Genomic DNA, 20,786 nt, shown 5'->3' on the forward strand with positions numbered 1-20,786 from the left:
ATTTGCACAGACATACAGCAGATGTTTTACTGGATTTACCTTGTTGTTTATTTTGAATAAACTCCACTGAAACACTGACGATTTGACAATGACATTTGAGTTTGTCAACAAAAACTGGTATAGTGAGAAACCTCATAAAATCACTGAAAAGAAAATCTGGTGTATGAAATGAACTCAACAAAAGACATTTTCATATAGTACACTCATGTCATTCTTGTATCAATCTGAAAAACACTTATTTACACTCACACTGTACTGGCACCCTGTAAGTTTTTGTCTGCAGGAACACGAGTGCAAAAACATGGAGATGGTTTTGGGGGTTCTGACTGTCACACAGAGGAGTGAAAGGAGTTTAGGCACAGTGCACATGATCCCGGTGAGATACATGGTAAATATATATTAATAAAACTGTCTTTCATGTACTACCTCTTAAACATGTAATTGAACATAGTGTAGAAAAATATTTGACTCTATACAGAATCTATATCATAATTTTATAAATTAATATATATTCTGATGATCTTTAATATCTTGCAATGCGGGAAAAGAGACAAGTGATTAAATTTTTTTGAACCCCCATTTCTGCTAATGTTTTTCATTTGGCATCATCCTCACAGAGGGCTGCACCACAAAATGAGTTATCTGGCTTATCCAGATAACTTCAGGAATTAGACTGTAACTTCCTGATTCACATACACTATGAAAGGAGGGTATATTTTACCTGAAGTATGATGTAATTTTTAAACTGCTCAGTGCAGGTTTAAATACCACCCACTGACTAATTCTCTTGGAAAATTGCATCACCCTTTCTTGATCTCATGGCGCTCATTGACCAGACAGTAAAATCTCTATATACAGAGTTCCAAAGCCTTGTGGCTACTTGCTGACCTTATGGCATCCTAATTATTGTTACAGTATCATTTAACACCATTTCAACCCTGACTTTTCTTGATAACCTCAATTTAAATCTGAGCGGTTTATGCTCCTTTCATGGTACAGCCCTCAGGTGCAGTCGAGCAGTAGGTCTAAGCACTAGTTGTGGTGTTTGATGTTTTTGGAGAAAAATCCATCAGGGGTTAGTGGTTTGCAGCGACGCAAGTATCCGCTCTTTGTTTTGTTTGCGGAAAAAGGCCTTTCCAAACTCATAAGTGCTGATCATGATGGCACAGGCTGGGGCCACTTTTATCAGCCTGGGAAGCAAACCTGGTTGAGAAACAGAAAAGAGGAGAGTTCATATACAGTTATGATAAAAAGAATGTACACCCTCTTTCAGTTATACGGTTTTATACATAAAAAATAATCTGGTCCTTAGCAGGTCTTAAAATACAACCTCAGATGAACTATAAGACATGAAATATGTCGTCATTTATTTAAACAAAAATTAAGCCAAAATGCAGAAGCAGTGTGTGAATAAGTACACCCTTTCTGCTTCCATAGGAATAAAGAGGGTTAGTAGCAGCCAGGTGCTGCTAATCAAATGCACTTGATCAACTGATCATCAGCAAGCGTGAGCTTGAGCCGATTTGTGTTAACACAATGCCCAGGAGAAAACCTCTTCTCCCAAAAATAACATGACAGCATCTGACCAAACCACACACAGCATATCAGCACAAACACGTCACACTGACTGTCAAGCACAGTGGTTGAGGGGGCGATGATTTGCATTTTGCAGCCACAGGACCTGGACACCTTGTGGTCATTGACTCAACCATGAACTCCTCCTTCTGTCCTACAGCTAAAACTTGGCCATAACTGGGTCATACAACAAGAAAATGATCTCAAACACAGCAGCAAATCTACTTCATAATGGCTGAAAAAGAAAAGACTCAACGTGTTGCAGTTGCCCAGTCCAAATCCAGACCTGTGGTGGGACCTTAAGAGAGCTGTGCATAAACAAATGCCTGCAAACCTCAATGAACACACTGGAAAGACGGATGAGACAAAAATCCTCCACAATGATGAAAGACTTTGAAAGTCATACAGAAAATAGGCGCTAAAGGTGGTTCTACAAGCAGTGGAATCATGGGTTGTACTTAATGACATGGTGTAATATGGTGTCATGCATTCTTGTTAAACTGAGGTTGTATTTACCTAATTAAACAAGACCCATCACCAATGGAGATATCTAATTTAGAGCCCTTGCCCTAAACTTTTATCCAAATACTTTTAATCACCTCTGGGTTAGTAAAGATATATTGATATCAAAGATATAATACATATTCCAGTCTGTGGTTCTGGAGTCTATAGACCAGAAAGGTAAAACCTCACGGACAGTCTGATGACCGTATCCTTCCGTTTTATTTTGCACGAGAAGATAAAAACTGGTAAGAAGGGGATCATTTTTCTTATGTCCTGATATATAAACCTTAGATTTGACAGAGGGTGTCCTTTGTTTTTACTGTGAGTGTACATGACTAACTCAGACATAACAATGAGTCACAGTTCAGAAAAGTACCTACCTGCAAACAGCCCTCTAAACCCATCCTCTGCCACAATCCTGCACATCACACAGAAGGTGGAAGAGGCCTGACCTGGCACTGAAAACACAAAAACACCAATCAGCATCAAACAGCATCATCCAACCAAAAACTGACCACAAAAGATGTGAGTTTAGCAATGAAGGCCAGTGACTCCTGTTCTTTGTTTTTTTACCTGACATGCTCTACAATAATCCTGTATCCTTTCAGATGAGCTGAGAATTATCTTCATTAATATCACTTATGTTCCAAATGTGTTCACATAAAGCTCGCACACCCTCTCCTCTGAGGTAGAACTGTTTAGGAAAATCTTATTCTACACTGTCAACATATTTTCTACCACCAGGTTGTTTCAAGTCTTCACTGAGGCTGCACTGAGTGGTGCACACTGGCATAATGGTATTTTTAAACTATTCTCATTGCCTTGGACTGCAATGAGAAGTGGTCAGACCTACATATTAAGAAAAGAAGCACACGCAACTCACTCAGCTGTCTTCAAAGGTCAAGGCTTTGAAGAGAGAAGAAAGGGCATCTATAAACAACTGGAGCAACCATCACTCCACAGAAGTGGCGGCACACATGTAAGTCACCTATTTCTATTGCTTATCAGCACTTTGAAAGCTTAAGGCCTATTCCAGGTTTGACCTGCGACTGATGACTGTCACATAATAGTCACGTGGGCTCTCAACGTGTGAACGAGCCTGTTCAGAAAACCTGGAGCTGAAATGAAGAAGCTTCTTTGCTGTGAAGTAAAATGTTTTAAAGCCCATTGTTGCTTTTATTTAACTTTGCAGAGGTTGTAGTTTATGGTTATTGTTCATTTATGATGCCAACACAAATATAAAGTAGCTTCTAGATAACTTCCCTCAGCAATGTATATTTACAATATTCAGAAGGATTAATTAAAAAAAAAAAAAAGATCCATAATTACAGTTCTTTGCTTGTAGTTCTCCAAGCTCCACCTGTCTTCTTGTTTTGACGACATCAAAAGGTAAAGTTACAATAGATGCAATCTGAAAAAAAAAAAAAAAATTATACTCTGTAGTTTACTTCTGTTTGTTCAGTAAGACATATGCTTATCTGGAAGCTGTGCAGCTTCAGAGAAGGAAAGATTAACTTACAGATCCTGACACAGCTCCAGATATGAAGGTGATGGTCAGCGTGGGTTCTGTGGCAGTAGACAAGTCACGCAGCCAGTTCTTGCCCCTCTCATAGTTGTACCAGTACATGGCCGAGAAGGGCACGTCTCGGAGAAGCGTGGGCCCCAAACCCCTCCACAGAGACAGCCAGCCCTCTGCCTCCACTGCTGAACGGATACACTGAGTCAGCTCCCTGTACGACTGTTTCTGAGACTGCAGTTTAGTGCGGATCAGTTCCAGAGGGCTGATCATTGTCGCCGAACCCACTTTTACACAGAGGAGGAAGACAAAACAGGAGATGAAATATTATGTTAGTGAAGACAATGTATTGCTGTAGCACTAACTATTGTGTTTCATAATTCTACTTAAATAATCACTTACAGGACTTTGAGTCTGATTAATAATAAAGCTCACAGGTTCTAAATGAAACCTAGCGTGTGGGATAAAATTGCAGAAAGTCGAGGCCATGGGGCAGAAGGTAAGGGTGGCTGACCTTGAAAATTAGTTTGGAAATGAAATCCCCCTGAATTATTAAAATGCTGCTGTACGTTAACCGTGCTGAAATGAACTCTAAGTGATCCTTTCCTCACTGAGTGCGGTAATTGCAGTGACAGAGGGACAACAGTCAGCTCACCTCTAGCAGTAGCTCCTGCTATGAGAGGAGCCTCCTGAGCATGGTCTCCCATCCTGACCCTCAGTGCTGCGCACAGCTGGTCATAACAAGTGAAGTAGATCACTGTTGCTGGGACTGCCATCACACTGGAGACAGCACATATGGAAGAAGAAAATTCTGTTTACTGATGCTTAACATAAATAAGTCTTTGGTAATGACCCTTCAAGAAACTCTGAGGTGGCTCACTACGAATTAATAACACATCAATGGAAAACACCCTTAATGAGTGCATCAGCTGTGGGCTAAATGACTACTGACCCACCACAAATGCTCAATAACTAAGTTTTAAAAGAAGGGGAGGTGCCCAATTAGGGAATAAAACGGACACAGAAGACTTCACACTCACAGTGTTGGAGGCAGACCGCTCCATAATGACCTGATTCCCTCATGCCTTACTATCTTGACAAAGGCATCCTGCAGAGATTCAGAGTTAGGAGTCAGTGAAGGATGATGCCACTCAGTGGTTTTGTACAACAACAATTCTACCTTACACAAGCAGGAAGAAACTATCACCCAGTAAAGCAAATTTTATTTTGACCAACTCTTAACTTTTGTATATTATTATGGTGGTAAACTGAAATGTGGATGTAAAATTTTACCAGTGTGCTACTGAAGTGACCCGGGGCTTTGTACCAGGCCTTGGAATTCCCATTTTCACACACACATATGTGGTCCATTAGTCCATTGCAGTACACAAAGCATTTGCCTGAAACATATCAACATTCATTCATCAGCATTTGATACAGTGATGTCAAACGTGGGCCGGGAGCCAAAACCGGCCTGCCAGGGTGTTCAGGTCAGCAAAATGTGAAAATTTCTGCAAAGTTGTTAATTGATAAAAAAATTAAATTCACTGCTATTTCTAGTGTGATCTGAAGCTAGCAGTACTACAAGGTAGTGAAAATGTATGTAAAAGTAGTTTTAAATCATGTTTGACTCAATGAAATAAAATACTACTGTTGATTTTTTTTTTTTTTAAATAAAGAACTCAAGGTGAAGCGTTTGTGCCTTTCTGGATTCATTGTAACCGGTCTTTTTTGTGAGACCCACTGTCTCCAAACCATATCATAGCTGCTGTAAACTTTCCCTTTCACTCTTGCTTCTAGCCTTCTGTCACAAACCGCCCCCCACACTCGTCTCCACCCTGCCTGCACTCTCTTCTTCTTCACCCCTTTTGTGCACTGTCTGTTGCTTTCAAAGTTGACTGAAATATTTAGTAGCAAGGAAATTTCAGCAGTCTGCATGCCTAGGTGCTTCATTTTATTCACCTGTGGCCATGGACGTGATTGGAACAACTGAATTCAATGATTTGGATGGATGAGTGAATACTTCTGGCAATATAGTGTATGTACTGGAATGGAAAAAAAAAAATCAAAATGTAAATTAATTTTACCTTTGGGGAAGGGATTTTTCTGTGCTTGTAGTCTGATCTTCACAACATCCAAAGGTGTGACTGTTAAAAAAAAAAAAATTTTAAACATGAGTCTATGTGTTCAGCACATGAACACGAGAACCAGTTCATGACATTTGTTTTAGTTTTCATTTAATTAGAGTTTGTTCTCTAATTAAACGTAAATCTAATAAAATGAAAACTAAAACAAATATCATGAACTGGTTCTCGTGCATCACTTTAAGCAACTAATCCAAGCTCAAAACAGTATTACTAAATAAATAAACGGCCATCTGAGCGTTAGTTAAACAAGAGTTTAAGTGTCTCACCAAACAGCGATGTAAGGATGGCGCCGGAGCAGGACGCCACCATCTGTTGGAGGGGCGTAATGGCATCACTGGCAGGGGGAGCGGGACTTTGATTATTCATCCTGTCTTCGTAAAACACAAACAAAAGACTAATTTTAAAATGCGTCTTATTTAACATTCATACAATAAATCAGCGCTTTGGTGGCCGCAAGAACGCTGGCCTGGGTAGTACGATACTTTGACTCGGTTATGATCCGTGACACTGTATGACAGCTCTCCGGCTAACCTTAGCGAGCTAACTTGCACAGCTAACTCCTTACCTACTACAGCCCGTGACTATCAAAGGCGTCTTCCATGAACACGCACATCCCTCTCAGGGTTTATACTGTCCTCCCAGCACGCCAGTTACTGCTGTCCTAAAGGATCTGAAAGCACAGCCTAAACACGCGTGTGTGTCCAGCAGCAGGTCAGTTTATGCCGCATGGTGACGTAATTCCAGCTGAGCACATTCCTGGATTTCAATTTTAATCTTTTATTTTTAATTTTTTAATATTGGTAAACCGACACAAAAACGTACACGCATACTACATCAATGTGATTGTAAATTAAACAATTTACTGCCACATTTGTTTGTGTATATTTCATTTACTTTAGTTTCACAATAGTGGAGAATCATCACATCCAAGCATCAAGGATATGTTTACTTATTTTATTTATTTATTTATTTATTTTTTGTTGCCAGGTTTGGAAACCATTCCGTTTCACATCAACGCCTCGGTTTTCTTTGAAGGTATGGATAACAGGACGGCTGTAAAGCTCATTAAAAAAAACAAAGCTTCAGTTAAATACTGAAAATATGCGCAATTTTTAAAACTAACTCAATAATACAGCGCGTTTAAATGTAGCTGTGATTATGAAGTCGGAAAGCGTCAAACATGGCAACATACGTAGAGTCTCCACCACCGCAATTAAAGCGGGAAAGAGACGTTATAGAACCGGCGATGTTAAAGTTTAATATTTCTACCTGAGGAGCTGTAAATCCCTATTTCCGTGAATAATTTGTTGGAACAAATATGCGGACACGAGTTTGGGGGAGTTTGTCGACATTAGCTGGCGTAAACATGTGAGCAAAGAGGCTAATCGGCGAAGCCGTGTGCCCGCTGGGGGAACGAGGTTATGAACGTACGTTAAGTTTACATTTAAGACCATTAAAGCTGATTTGTATGGGGACAACGAGCAGCCTCCCTCAGATGTTTTAATGTTATGGCTTTTTTACGCATTACTGACGTTTGTTATCTTGCAATCTGCGTGTAATTTTTAAATATTTTTCCTTTGTTTTCACGCAGGGGACTGATGAGGACTTTGTGGGGTATGTTGACTCAAGACGGGAGAAGAAGAAAAACAACCTTTTCTCTATTAAAGAGAATAAAATGAAGCCAAAACGCACTCAGAAGCATCCGGGATCCAACAGGGAAGGTACCTGTATCTTTTATTTCCGTTTTACACCAGCCGAGACTGTTTCCGTGTTTTGTGTTATTGAACGTAGATTTAACCAAACTACCAAACATAATACCCAATTTTTGCCCCCCCCCAAAGTCTGTCTTTAACTCTGCTCAAAAATAATTTTTTGAGCTGGCCTGACTTAAGTCAAAACAGGTCAAATAAACATTTATTTACTTATTTGCTTACCTCTTATTCAAGTAACCTGCTTTAACCTTTAAGTCTCACTTTCCCATATGGTTTAAAGCTAGCCTGAGCCTATAAATATTTTGTCATTGAAGATCTTAATTTAATCTCCCCTTTTTTGTACTTTCTTCTTTATTTTTTTTTCTTTTGTTCTGGGTCTAGGTTTAATCAATGTCTGTGAAACTTGCTGTAAATGTCATTTGTCTGTCTCACCTCACTTGTGAAATGGTGTATCTTTTAAGCAATATTCTTGTGCTATAATGTCTTTCAGGAAAAGGTGGCCATACTGGTGAAAAGGTGACACTGAGCCAAGCAAAGCGGACATCACTTCCTGCACAAGTCAAGCCATTTGCTGGAAAAGTGTTTTACCTGGACCTGCCATCAAACAGAGTAGCAGAAACATTGGAGAGTGACATCAAACAACTGGGAGGGGTGAGGTGAAGCTTTTTGTCATTGCTCTTGTGTCACATGTACTATGAAGCTATCTACACTCACTAGCCTCTTTGTTAAGTACACCTAGCCATCAATACAAATATCTAATCAGCCAATCACATGGCCGCAACTCAATGGTATGTAGACATGGTCAAGATGACCTGGTGGAATTTAAACCAGGCATCAGAATGGGGGAAAAAAAGGTGATTTTAAGTCCCTTAAAATGTGGCATGGTTTTTGGTGACAGACGGGTTAGTCTGAGTATTTCAGAAACTGCTGATCTACTGGGATTTTCCCCACAGAATCATCTCTAGGATTTGCAGAGGACTGTCTGAAAGAGAAAATATTCAATGAGCTGCGGTTTTCTGGGCAAAAACACCTTGTTGATGTCAGAGGAGAATGGCAAGGCTACTTGAGCTGATAGGAAGACAACAGTAGCTCAATTAACCACTTGTTACAACAAAGCTATGTAGCACACGTTGAACCTTGAAGCAGATGGACTACAGCAGCAGAAGACCATACGCTGGGTGCCACTCCTGTCAGCTAAGAACAAGAAACTGAGGCTACAACATGCACGGGCTCCCCAAAATTGGACAATAGAAGATTGGAAAGCCATTGCCTGGTCTGATGAGTCTCGATTTCTGCTGCAACATTAAGATGATAGGGGCAGATTTCATTGTAAACAACACGAAAGCATAGATCCAGCTTGCCTCGTAGCAACACTTCAGGCTGCTGGTGGTGGTGTGGTGGGGTGCATTTTCTTGGCACACTTTGGGCTCCTGAGTACCAACTGAGTATGCCACAGCCCACTATAAAATACCTGTGTTTTTCTTTGTTGAATATCTATTACTCTTCATTAACAAGACAAAAGTATTTTTTTTATCTGATTATTTGATTAATCGATGGAGTAATACTCAATTACTAAAATAATCAGTGACTGCAGCCCTACTTTGAACTGTCATTATTCAGCCTCTCCCTTATGATGCTATTGATGATGATGAATGCAGCAGGACTCGTGGTATTGTCGACAAAATACAAAACTTGATATTCAAATGTTAGTTAATACATAAATATGAGCAGCAGTACAATAACTTGACAAATAAACACAAAATTGAAAACATTTTATTTAGAAATAGTACAATTAGAAAATGTCAGTAAGGTTACAAACATGACCAGACATTCAACACCTATTTATTTATTTAAGAGTGTGGGACATTTTCACTCTGTAAATTGCATATATAATTATTCTTTGTTATTTCTCTAAGCATTTTATTCCATCTTTCTTTTATTCAGACTGTGGAGAAGTTCTTCAGTAAGGACATTAAGTATCTGGTATCCAACAAGCGGGAGGCTAGGTATGTGAAGTGCCTCAGACAGGACTCTCCTGTCCCTAGCCCAGACTCTGGACCAAGTTCACCGTGTCCTCGCTCAAACCCCCAGTGCCCTGGGAGCCATGGCGACATCAAGAGCAGGTCTCAAGGACAAACAGACACAGTGAGTTCACCGTGATGTATCTTTTAATTTAGATTTATTATCTCGCTTCTTCTCTTCACCTGTAGATTGTTTTTCTAGTCAATGATAATCTTCATTTCCATTTTCTGTTGTTTTGCAGTTTGTCACAAGCCGAGGGAAGTCTCTGGTGGAGAGAGTAGTGAAAGAGCAGGTTTGTTTTGTCAACACTAACAAAATTTACTGAGGACTTTTAATTAGTCTGCTAATGTCGTCTTGTTTGTTTTTTAGGAGAGGGCTCAAATGAACAAGATCCTGTCAAATGCCCTGGAGTGGGGTATAAAAATCCTATATGTAGATGGTATGTTGTGTGTTGTACCTGTTTTATTTCAATCTTTTGTTTTTGGGATTTGTGTGAAATTCTCATTCATTCTGCTTTAATTCACTATGGGTTTATGAATTTGTGGTAATTCCAGATTTAATAGCATATGTTCATAAGAAAAAAAAGCTCATCAGCAACACAGTTCCTGCAGCCACTGCCATCAACGTGGGTGTAAGTTGACAGTTTTAAAATGCATTATGAGTAAAAGGTAATAATTTATTATGAAGTTATTGATTTTTAGCATTGTGAAATTTGACTCTTCTTTTTCTGTCATTTTTAATAGGACAAAGCTGCTTCTGCAACAAAACAAAGCCTGGGGAAATGCAAAGGTAGATTTTAATTTTTTTAAAACATCTAGACAAGTTTGGAGAGCTGGTATATTTTAGTCAGCCTTTTAAGACAAATGTTTATTATCTGTTCTTGCTGCTCTTCCAAGAAATTATATATGTTTTGTGCTCCAGGTGGGCGGATTAGTAAACCTTTCATCAAGGTTGAGGATTCAAGTAGGTAAGAGTCCATCAGCAGAACTCAGCATCCACCTATTGTTGTGAAATTGTTCCTGTGATTTTTTTTTTTAAAATAGTTTCCTTCCCCTTATCAGGCACTACCGTCCAGTCTACCTCACAATGCCAAATATGCCGGAGTTCAACCTGAAAACCAGTGCTCCCTGTAGTCCTTTCTGTCCTGAGGATAAGGATCCCCCTGTAAATAAACAGCTGGGACACAGGTATTATACTGTGTTGCTTTTAACTTTTATTTGTGAACAGCACATTATGCCTCACTCACTTTTGAAAAACCTCTCATCACTAGCATTTAACCATAAGGTTTTTCAAAATGTTTATGTAAGCAAATGTATGTAAAATGCTTATGTAAGGCAAATATAATTTTATACCCAGCGCTGCTTTTTGTTAATTCTTTATAATGCTACGGAGTGCAGCCACAGATAGTTTCTCCATGTGCTCTTTCTATATTAAGAGACAATACAGTTGAGGTCAGAAGTTTACATACACTCATTATGGGAATAAATGCCATGGTAATGTGTGGCTTTTAATAATTTTTTCAAGCTGTTCTTTTTCCAGGGTGGAATGATTGTACAGGTGCACATATTTGAATTTATTTTGTTTTTTCTTTAATGCACACAAAGTCAAAAGTATACATATAGGCTCAAATATATACATGCATCCCCAATAATATTTGGTTAAACATCCCTTAGCAAGTGGCAACTCGCCCAGATTCTTTTGGTTTCCATCAACAAGCTTCTGGTGTAATTCTGGCTGGATATTTGACCACTCCTCTTGACTTGTTCGTTTGGGCAGCTGCAAATTTCGGTCGTGCATAAAGGTGTTGATTTTGGAGCAGGGGCTTCTTTCTTGGTTGGTACCTGCCTGAACATCCTAACCAGTTTCTTCTAATGTGAGGGTGGCAGTTTGTGTCTACTTCCAGACTTTGGCAAAGTGGTGACACATTTGTGTAACTTGTACTTTCATACAGTTGTTTGAAATGATGATCTTGGAATCTGAATGTGTTTAGAAATGGTTCCAGGAGACCTTCCTAACTTGTGTAAATTTATAATCTTCCTTCTTAGCTCTTCATTGAGTTCCTTGGACTTTCCCGTTGTTCTGAGATTGACTACAACTTCCAGTTGTAGTCAATCATGATCACTAACCAGAAGTTAATAGGCCTTAAATGACACTGTAGGAGTTTCAGCACCACTTATTGAAAGATGTGTGAATGTATATATTTGAGTTCATATGTATACTTTTCACCCTGTATGGATTAAAGAAAATCCAAAATAAATTCAAACCTTTGCACCCAATTCTTATTTATTTAGTCATTAAAAATGTATGCTGTACAATCATTCCACCCTGGAAAAAGTACATTCATTAAATGAGTGCATGTAAATTTCTGACCACAACTGTAAAGGCCTTTACACACCAGACACATACTCATATACGACACATACGACATACTGAATATACAGTGATGTGGGAACAGTAAAATTATACTATTTTTCCTCAGACTCACAGCTAGACGCTGCTGCTGGTCAATCGAGCCACTGAATTTATTTCTCTGTCTCATCGGATATGATTCCAACTCTGGAACTCTTGAGCTGATCTCATGAAAGCTGCCATGATGCATTTTCAACTTCGGGATCGAACCATGAAACGCTCCCTGCTGCTGTTTTCTCATGAGAGTTGGATGAACCCAGAATCTCTGTTTCTTCCTTCTCTTGTTTAGAAACATCAGGACCTCATCACATCATCACTTGATGTTGACTGCATTCTTTTTCACAGTGCGTTTTATGAGGACGAATTATGCGCGAAAAACGTAACGCATCCGGAGTGTATGTAGCTTACACAATAAGTTTGCATCCGAAAGAGTCGGACTTTCTTGACGTTTTTTTCCGCAATGTGTCCAGTGTGTAAAGGCCTTAAGGGTATACAAATTGTGGGTCTGAACAGGTCTTAACCACGCAAATTCAGATAGTACTGCTGGAGCTGCTCACAAGTCCCTAAGCGACCTCATTAAGACTGAAAGTATCAAAATGCAGAAACACTAAACTTTTTTCACCTAATTTGCTTTTGTTAATCCTCTGGGCTCCTCTGGGAACAGAGGTGTGAAAGCCTCGGGCAGTGAGGAGAGAGCTCACGGACGAAAGAAGAACAGAGACAAGAAACGAGGCGGTTACTGCGAGTGCTGTACAGTCAAATATAACCAGCTAACAGTGGTAAGTTTGTAAAAGTGAAAACTGTTACACAGCACAGTGCATATGCAGTGTGTTTAAGATCCTGCTATTTCTACGTCTGTTTATCTCTTATCTGGGATAAGGAGTGTGGTTTGGGTCTGGTTAACATCCACCCATTTTTATAGAATTTAAACCTATTTTGAAACAAAATGGGGAAGATTTGATGGAAAAACTGTAATGCCAAAAATATGTGAGATTGCATTTCAATTTCCTTATATGGCATCTGGCAAACCTAACCCTAACCTTGGTGGATGTTAAGAGATTATTTATTTGAATTAACCACAATTTGAATTTGGCGCTACAACAGTTGGTACAGTGATCACTCAGGTAATGAGCAGAGCTTTACTTTGTGATTTTTTTTTTTTTTTTTTTTTTTTAAACTTACATTTATATATACAAGAGCTACAACATTTTTATTATTGTACAAATACACTGCCTGGCCAAAAAAGGTCACACTCTGATATTTCATTGGACCTCATTTAGTTTTGATTATGGCATTTGGCACCCTTCGATGGGCTTGTGCAGTGCCACATTTATTTCCGTCCAGTCGCATTATTGATTTATTTATTTATTACCAGGATCTTCTATTGATGATGGGAAAGTGATGTGCTCATTACTCTGGAACAGGGTAGCTCTGGACACATGACCTTTTTCTATTCCTCCAGAGTCCAATCTTGATGCTCCTTAGCAAATTGAAGCCTTTTTAATGATTAGCCTCACTGATAAGTGGATTTTTAAGGCTACACAGCAGTTTAGTTCCAATCCTTTGAGCTCTCTTGGCACTGTGTGTGAAAATGCTCTTAGTTTTGCTATTAAATATACCTGGGAGGCTTCAGGATTTTTTTTTTTTTTTTTTTGGGTGACCACATTTCTTCCACAGATATGATGGTTTCACCACTATCCTTACAGGTTTTAATAATGTGTTGGACAATGTGTTTTAATGTGTTACTAGCCAAAACATTTTAATCACTGCCGTAATTATCCAATGGAAAGCTCTTTATTTGCTTAGTTAAACCCAGGTGGTTATTTTTTATTTATTTGATTATGTTGGCCAGGTGTATGGTATTTCAGTTTGCTGGTATTTGGTAACGTGACGTAAAAATAATATTAATCTAAATTAAACTCAGCAGCTGATAAATGTGTGTACCTCTTTCACTTCAGTTAAGCACCCATAGATAGAAATATATTGACGATGGACTGCGTCAAATAATTTAACCAAGAAGGAAAACTAAACCAAGTCTGTTCGTACATCTATTCTGAGTCCCTCGTCAGTGTTCTCTGGTGTTTAACACAATCATGGAAAAACTGCTCATTGTCTGCCTTGCTCTAATAGGCTGCTCAGTAAATTGCTTTTATTCACTGTGAACAGTCATGTGGCAGGAGCTTCAAATGCCTCTTTTTGTGTGTAGGTGTTTGTGCAGTAGAGGCTCAGTGGCCTTGGCTGGACCACTGCAGTTCTGCATTATTTAACTGTGTATCTTTTGTTCAGCATCTGCAGAGTGGATGTCACCAAGCTTTCTCTAAGAGTGATGAGTACTTGGCGGTGGACAGATTGGTTTCAACCCTGACCCACAACTTCATGCACATTAAAACTTCTAAACTCAAAAGGTAACTTTTCTTTTTAAGCTAAAGTTGCCAAAAGAAAAACAGTATCTAAATCTCTTTTTTCTTTTTTTGCTTTCTATTTTTATCCCATTCAGCTAATTAAAGTTTTTCTTTGATTCCCTTTAGACCAAAGTGCAGTGTTTCCTCTGTTCTGATTGCTCCCGGACCATGTGGAGAACCTGAACTAAGGCACAAGGGAAATCCTTCAGAGACTGTTCAAGAAGAGGAGCCGTGGACTGTTGATGTGAACAAGGAATTAAATTCCAGACAGGATCTAAAAATCAGATCAGCACCTGTCTCTGCTGAGTTGATTCACAAAGAGGGCGACCAGAGGAACTGTTACACTTACTCAGGCAGATCTAGACACAAATCGCTTGCACGTAAACGGCCGTGCAGACAGAATTCATTGACTTCTTGCACACAAAAAGCTAATCAGGCTCGAAATCCTCAGTTCGAGTCAGAAGAAGCCCCCTCTAGAAGTGAATTTCTTCCCTCTTTGCCCACCAGAGATTCTCAGGATGACCCGGTGAAACAGATACTTCACGATAATATGAACACACAGACTGAATTATCCTCAAAAAGCCTCAGTGTTAAGACAAATGAACAAGAGTCTGATAAGAAAATGACTGAAAGCTTCTCTCCAGTGCAGAAAATTCAGAGGAAGATAAAAGTCTACAAGCACAAAAGACGGAAAGTGGACCCAAATGTTGAACATGTAGAGCCTTGTGACGTTCCTGACAACTCTTTATTGAAGCTCTGGAAGCTTTTTCAGTCCAGCGACGACATGGATGTGGAGTTTCATGGATTTGAGGACTAGAAGCTAAAGGGATTCGCTCAAATTTGTGTGCCTTGGACTATGGAGGCTGTGGGATTTCAAATGTTAATAGAAGGTGGTGGGATGTACTGTGGCTTTTGTATTTGATCACAAATGCACCAGTTCTCCCCCTTAACTCAGATGAAAGGCTGTGATTTTAACATTTTGTTTACAGAGTAGAATATAAACTTAGAGTGGACCTACTATTATTACTCCTAACCATATAATTCTCATTGGCTGCCCCCTGTAAACAGAAGGTTTAAATAGCAGGTGGGTGGGGCTTCTGTGCCTGACGTGCCCGTATTAGAGGTAGCGTCTCTATTTGACATCATACAGAGCTAAGAGTAGAAAAAAATGCCCGAACAGTGATGTCATTGTTTGGCATTTTGGCTATGTTAAAAATGAGCATCCACCACACACAAAATAAGGGGCAATAATAGGTCCTCTCTAAGAAGACAAATATTGCATGCCAGTGTTTTGTGTACTTGAACACTGGCTGTAAAATGTGCAGCTTTTGATATTGTGCACATTATCTTGTTTGATTCTGAATTCATAACTTGGTACTGAAGTGTACTTGAAATTGAACATATTTAGTCAAAACCATAACAGAGTAATCTACCGAGTACATAAAATGTGTCAGCTTGAAGACCCTTTTTATTTAGTCTACATCTCACTCAACTTGAGGACTACATGTTATAATGCAGCTCTTCTGCTTCTCCTTTATGGGCATACGTTTAATAAAGGAAATAACTCTTGACATGGTCGTCTTATGTAATAGTATATTTCTGAATACATTCTTGTATTTTGACACAGATAGGGACAGTAATGTCAGGATTGCTATCTTTTTTTTGCCACTTGAAAAATCTATAAAATATCAGTGCATGAGTTATTGTTTTACATTGTACAGTCTTTTTCCACTAAGACTGAATGTAGAGTTAAAAGAGCAGCTTATAGATAAAAGGCAGCTTCAGTTGTGAAAATTTTTAATCTTCTCAGACATGTGGATGTGAATGTATTTTTGAAATAAATAACCTGTTGTACTGTCTGTTTGTGTGTGTTGTAATGTGAATGGCCTGCAGCTTGTTTGCGTGGTATTTGGCATTATGTGTGACATTTAAAAAAGAAATTTTAAGTGCACTTGTTATGGCCTGCATTTTTCCCCTCCTCCTCCTGATGCCTGAGCTCAGCTTCTTCCTTTTCCCTGAATTTAGTGTGTTAAACATGTTCTGAGGTAAGTGCACAGCGATACTCTGTTGCCAACTTAGTGACTTTGTCACTAGATTTAATGACTTTTCCGGTGATTAGATCCGCGAAATCCTCCGTCATCACTGCGTGTTTAGTGTCAAATACAGCGTCAGTACCACATTTCTCGCGTGCTTCGGACACCAAGAGACCCCCTCATCCCCTTTAGTGATTTACAGCCACTAAAGACCACCGCCTGTGAGTTTTCTTACAGAAAAGTTGTCAACACAGGCAATACTGAATATAGCGGACTTTTCTAAAGGCAGACATGGCTATCTTAACTGCACACACACAGTTATACTGTTGCCACTGTGCTCTATCATAATACACAAACCCTTTTATTTGCCAATATAACTGATACACTAGACCTGGTGCTGGCTCTCACTGCGGTATTGTATCACTTCCTGTTGCAGAGCACAATGGTGTTTTTGTGTAGCTTAATCTAGATAACCTTTAATCAGAGTTTTATCTGATTTTTCAGACTTTTTATGTGATTTAGTGCTCAGTTTAGATAAAATAATTACACTGGGTAATTTTAGCAAGTACATGGATCACTGGGTGATGAAGGTTACAACTGATCTTCTCATGGCCTCTGACAGTGGACTCATCTCTGTGCTTGTCCTGCTAGACCTCAGTGCAGCATTCCATACTGCTGACCCTAACATTTTATTACAGAGATTAGAGCCTGCCATAGGTATTAAAGGTGCTGTGCTGCAGTGGTTTGAATCATATTTATCTAGTGAACTCCATTTTGTTCATGTAAATGGGGAGTCTTCTTCACACACTAAGGTTAATTATGAAGTTCTACAAGGTTCTGTGCTGGGACCAATTCTATTTATAATATACATGCTTCTCTTAGGCAGTATTATTAGAAAACATTGCATACATTTTCATTGTTATGCAGATGAGACCCAGCTTTATCTGCCCATGAAGCCAGATGACACAAATCAATTAGTTAAACTGCAGGAACGTCTTAAAGACATAAAGAACTGGAATATTAGGCTTCCTTTTTTTTGATCAAGCTTAGTTAGGGCTGGATCGGGTGGCCCTGAACCATCCCTTAGTTATGCTGCAATAGGCCTTGGCTGCTGGGGGTTTCCCATGGTGCACTGAGTGTTTCTTCTTCACTCACCTCTTTTCACTCTATATGTTTATACCCCACTCTGCATTTATTATTAATCTCTCGCTCTCTTCCACAGCATGTCTTTTGTCCTGTCTCCCTCCCCTCAAACCCAACCGGTTGCAGCAGATGACTGCCCCTCCCTGAGCCTGGTTCTGCTGGAGGTTTCTTCCTGTTAAAAGGGAGTTTTTCCTTCCCACTGTCACCAAGTGCTTGCTCATAGGGGGTCATTTTGACCGTTGGGTTTACCCTGTAATCATTGTAGGGCCTTTACCTTATAATACAAAGGGCCTTGAGATAACTGCTCATTGTCATTTGGCACTATATAAATAAAATAGAATTGAATATGTATAAATATTAGCTGAAATCAAAATCTAGTATGCATTAAAGCTAAGGTAATCTAGAAAGTGTCACAAATATGTGGTTTGTCCATTAGAGGCCACTGAAAATGTTATTTTCAAGTGTGTAAGGCCCACTAAGCCCAGGTACACTATATTGCCAAAAGTATTCACTCTTCTGCCTTCACCCCATTCTTAATCCATAACACTTTGGGAATCATCTTGTTGGTACAAAAATATTATGTCTGTCAAACTGTTATCTTTGGCATTTAAAAAAAACAAACAAAAAAAAAGATTCAAATAAAGAAATTGGAACAAGTGATGTGTTTTTGCAATAGGCTGCTAGTGACAGAGTGCCTAAAGATGGAATTTAAAATTGTTTTTTTGCTAAGTTCTTATGTGTACACACAATACTGGTTCATCCTTTGAGTTAGGTGACTGTTTTTTATGCTGGAACATCCCTCTCAAAGGGAACCCTGACTCTATAAGGACTGGACAAAAACATGAGTGAAAAAGCAGCTGATGTCCAAAGGGGAAAAAAATTGAAAAGCCTTTTAAAAGCTTTTAAATGTGAAGTTATTAAGTCTAAGTAAAGATCTATAGGTCGATTTGAACAAGCACGAAAAAGAAAGAAAGAAAGTGGAAAGTGAGTGTGTTCGTAGGTGACTGTCCAGTGTACATTAACTGGCTTTAAGATCTCCAAACATGACTGCTCAGCTCATTATCGCTGAAGGATATTAAAGAACAAGACAGAGGAAGAAAATATCACGTGACTTGAGAGGGAAAACGATGCTTGCATTACAAAAGGCAATATATCTCATTCTAAATTGTAACGGCTTATCACAGTCTCACATCTCATTTTCTAGTTTTTCTTGGGAGGGATGGTTTTTGGAGCTCTGGCAGATGATGGCGTGAGTCATGATGATAATAACAGGCAGGAATGGCGCTTCTGTGGCGATTTAACATGGAGGAGCTTTTAATTCTCCTCAGATAGGTCCAGTAGGCGGAAGGCCGGGTCCGCATTTTCTCTTCATCCAGCCTCCGCTCATATTTATGCATTAGGCGTCTCTGCAGTGAGCCGCCGAACATTGATGTGTTTTAAGGAGGTGTCCCTAGATCTCCCTCCCATCCTCCCTCCCTCTCTGTTTCTCTCTCTCTCTCTGTTTCTCTCTCTCCCCCTCCAGCTTTCTCCGTGCTGCTGATCCGCGGGGTTTCGGTGCGCTCAGACGCGCTCGGCGTTCAGACTCCTAAGCACCCCCGATGGCCCCCCATCAGCGACATTGCATTAACCAGACGACCAGCCCCGGTTTCAGGCTCCCATAGCGAAGGCAGGATCCCGAGAGTCTTCTCCTGGAATACCGCATTGTTTATAATTTCCAGCCACATACAGAAAGAGAGAGAGGGGGAGAGAGAAGATGATGCTGATGATGCGCCCGCGATGGTGGATTTCCCTTTTGTGCGTCTGTGAATTGATGCACGTCGGTCATCAGAGCAGCCCCAATGCCCGAAATGGTAACTGATACTATTTTGGATAATGCATGAATTGTCATTGCGCAGCCAAAGCATTAAACCAGTGTCAATGGGCCTGTGTTTATTTGTTAAATAATCGCCTTGGTTGCTTCATGCTTTCTGCATTTAAAATATGCACGTAGCCTATTTCTGTTTCATGTTATGAAAGGTAATGGGACCAATCGACATTTTAATTATAACAGCCTATTATAATTGTGATCAGCTTGTTTCTATCGCCGCTGATCTCCGCGCGGAGGAGCGGGCGCGTAATGAAATCGGTGTTTTCCTCTCTGTGCAGGAGACGCCTTGTCGAGCTTGAAGGCTCTTCGTGATGCGGGCAGGTTTGTCAGGAAGGAGGACACGGTGCCTCTCCGCCTGCTCTACAGCAGGCACAACCACAGCCAGATCACACAGGATGAGCTCAGCACCAGGGTTAAAGCCAGCCCCAGCTCCGACTCCACGCAGGTATGTAAGGTGCTTTCATGTTGGACGGGAGGAGTGTGCGAAGTGGAAAGATGCTGCTCTGTTTACAGTTTACATTTTAGCCATTCAACCCCTCCCTGCTTATCCTCAGAGGGGTTAATAATTATTTACCAACCAGCAAAACAAAAAAAGGATAATTACGCTGCCTGGAGGTGCGATATGGGTCATTATTGCTGCCATAACCAAAAAAGCAAGCAGACCTACATGTATACAATTATTTAAAACACCACTGATAGGACCTCTGAGTTCTTTTACTTACTCTTGAAATTATCAACTATATGCCACCTAATCAAGCGGGATAATGAATAATTTAGTGATAACTTACATCTCGTTCGTCCAGCTCGGTTGTTGTCTCAGCAGTTGTCTCACCTACCAGCTCAAAATGCTGCCTAATGGCCCACTAGGCAGCATTTTCACCTTACACATGAAAAAGAATGACCAGAAGCTTTCTTATTGAGCCTATGATCAGCAAACCTTTGCTTGTCACATGCATACCAGTATAGGGTTAGGGTCAGCATATTCTGTAGGTTGGGTGATAAACTAATCCTGGGAACACTGGCCTGGTCGTTTAGAAACAGGGTTGGGATTGTTTTTTTGTCCACTAGAGGGCATAAAACTTTATTTTAAACAATTAAAATGAGCAATTCAGTATTTTGTATATCAATTCACCAATAATAACCATTTTAAGGACTCAAAAAAAAAAAAGTTTTATAAAAAACATTGATGTTGACTGGTCTTTAGATGGTTAGATGAATGTTTTAATATTTACTGCAGGGAAGTTGTTCTGAAATAATTCCGTATTTTAAATAAAGATATAAATGTTTGAATGCATTTGCAGTTATGGATTATTATTGTGTGCAGTAGCCTTGTCTTTGGGTGCTAGCCCCTTTAAATAGCCAAAGAACACAATAGGTAATCTAGGCTGTGTTTGGGTTAGGTTATGGACATGATCACCCTCAAAATATTCATGTTAGAAAAATATGCAGAAATCTG

The 20,786-nt window shown here is 39.6% G+C and overlaps 3 protein-coding genes across 6 annotated transcripts in view; 2 read left to right on the forward strand and 1 right to left on the reverse strand.

The window, feature by feature from the left end:
- Nucleotides 1-36: 36 nt before the first annotated feature.
- Nucleotides 37-6,471, reverse strand: slc25a40 (solute carrier family 25 member 40). Of its 2 annotated transcripts, none has more exons than XM_030749132.1 (10): nt 6,308-6,471; nt 6,009-6,109; nt 5,683-5,742; nt 4,889-4,995; nt 4,636-4,703; nt 4,251-4,375; nt 3,599-3,882; nt 3,409-3,490; nt 2,460-2,537; nt 37-1,203 (listed from the first exon to the last, which is right to left on the reverse strand). In XM_030749132.1, exons 2-10 carry the CDS (start codon nt 6,106-6,108, stop codon nt 1,070-1,072), a joined length of 1,038 nt encoding a protein of 345 aa, XP_030604992.1. In that variant the 5' UTR covers nt 6,109; nt 6,308-6,471; the 3' UTR covers nt 37-1,069. The 2 variants fall into 2 exon arrangements, with proteins under 2 accessions (XP_030604992.1, XP_030604991.1); XM_030749131.1 differs by having other exon boundaries at nt 6,009-6,113.
- On the forward strand, nt 6,436-16,113 carry dbf4 (DBF4-CDC7 kinase regulatory subunit). Of its 2 annotated transcripts, XM_030749088.1 has the most exons (14): nt 6,436-6,453; nt 6,730-6,777; nt 7,334-7,463; nt 7,945-8,105; nt 9,399-9,599; nt 9,718-9,768; nt 9,846-9,915; nt 10,031-10,107; nt 10,220-10,265; nt 10,398-10,443; nt 10,538-10,663; nt 12,550-12,664; nt 14,172-14,290; nt 14,414-16,113. In XM_030749088.1, the coding sequence occupies exons 3-14, from the start codon at nt 7,418-7,420 to the stop codon at nt 15,102-15,104; spliced, it is 1,749 nt and encodes a 582-aa protein (XP_030604948.1). In that variant the 5' UTR covers nt 6,436-6,453; nt 6,730-6,777; nt 7,334-7,417; the 3' UTR covers nt 15,105-16,113. The 2 variants fall into 2 exon arrangements, with proteins under 2 accessions (XP_030604948.1, XP_030604947.1); XM_030749087.1 differs by lacking the exons at nt 6,436-6,453; nt 6,730-6,777 and adding an exon at nt 6,938-7,169.
- Nucleotides 16,114-19,040: 2,927 nt separating this feature from the next.
- adam22 (ADAM metallopeptidase domain 22) overlaps nt 19,041-20,786 on the forward strand; it is a 78,971-nt gene continuing 77,225 nt past the window's right edge. For both annotated transcript variants that reach the window (XM_030749070.1, XM_030749071.1), the window contains exons 1-2: nt 19,041-19,313; nt 19,609-19,775. In XM_030749070.1, coding sequence (XP_030604930.1) covers nt 19,217-19,313; nt 19,609-19,775 — 264 coding nt within the window. In that variant the 5' untranslated portion in view covers nt 19,041-19,216. The remainder of the gene's footprint in view (nt 19,314-19,608; nt 19,776-20,786) is intronic.

The sequence above is a fragment of the Archocentrus centrarchus genome, chromosome 16 (assembly GCF_007364275.1).
Source record: "Archocentrus centrarchus isolate MPI-CPG fArcCen1 chromosome 16, fArcCen1, whole genome shotgun sequence".
NCBI lineage: Eukaryota > Metazoa > Chordata > Actinopteri > Cichliformes > Cichlidae > Archocentrus > Archocentrus centrarchus.

What these genes read in the sequence shown, in the direction of transcription:
- slc25a40 (XM_030749132.1), bottom strand. Translation starts at nt 6,108, where the DNA reads ATGAATAATCAAAGTCCCGCTCCCCCTGCCAGTGATGCCATTACGCCC. An exon ending in AGCAGGAGCTACTGCTAGAG is followed by an intron (nt 3,883 to 4,250) that starts GTGAGCTGACTG and finishes TCTGTGTAAAAG; the next exon opens with TGGGTTCGGCGACAATGATC. An exon ending in GTTTAGAGGGCTGTTTGCAG is followed by an intron (nt 1,204 to 2,459) that starts GTAGGTACTTTT and finishes TTTCTCAACCAG; the next exon opens with GTTTGCTTCCCAGGCTGATA.
- dbf4 (XM_030749087.1), top strand. An exon ending in AAGCCTGGGGAAATGCAAAG is followed by an intron (nt 10,266 to 10,397) that starts GTAGATTTTAAT and finishes TTTGTGCTCCAG; the next exon opens with GTGGGCGGATTAGTAAACCT. An exon ending in AAAACTTCTAAACTCAAAAG is followed by an intron (nt 14,291 to 14,413) that starts GTAACTTTTCTT and finishes GATTCCCTTTAG; the next exon opens with ACCAAAGTGCAGTGTTTCCT.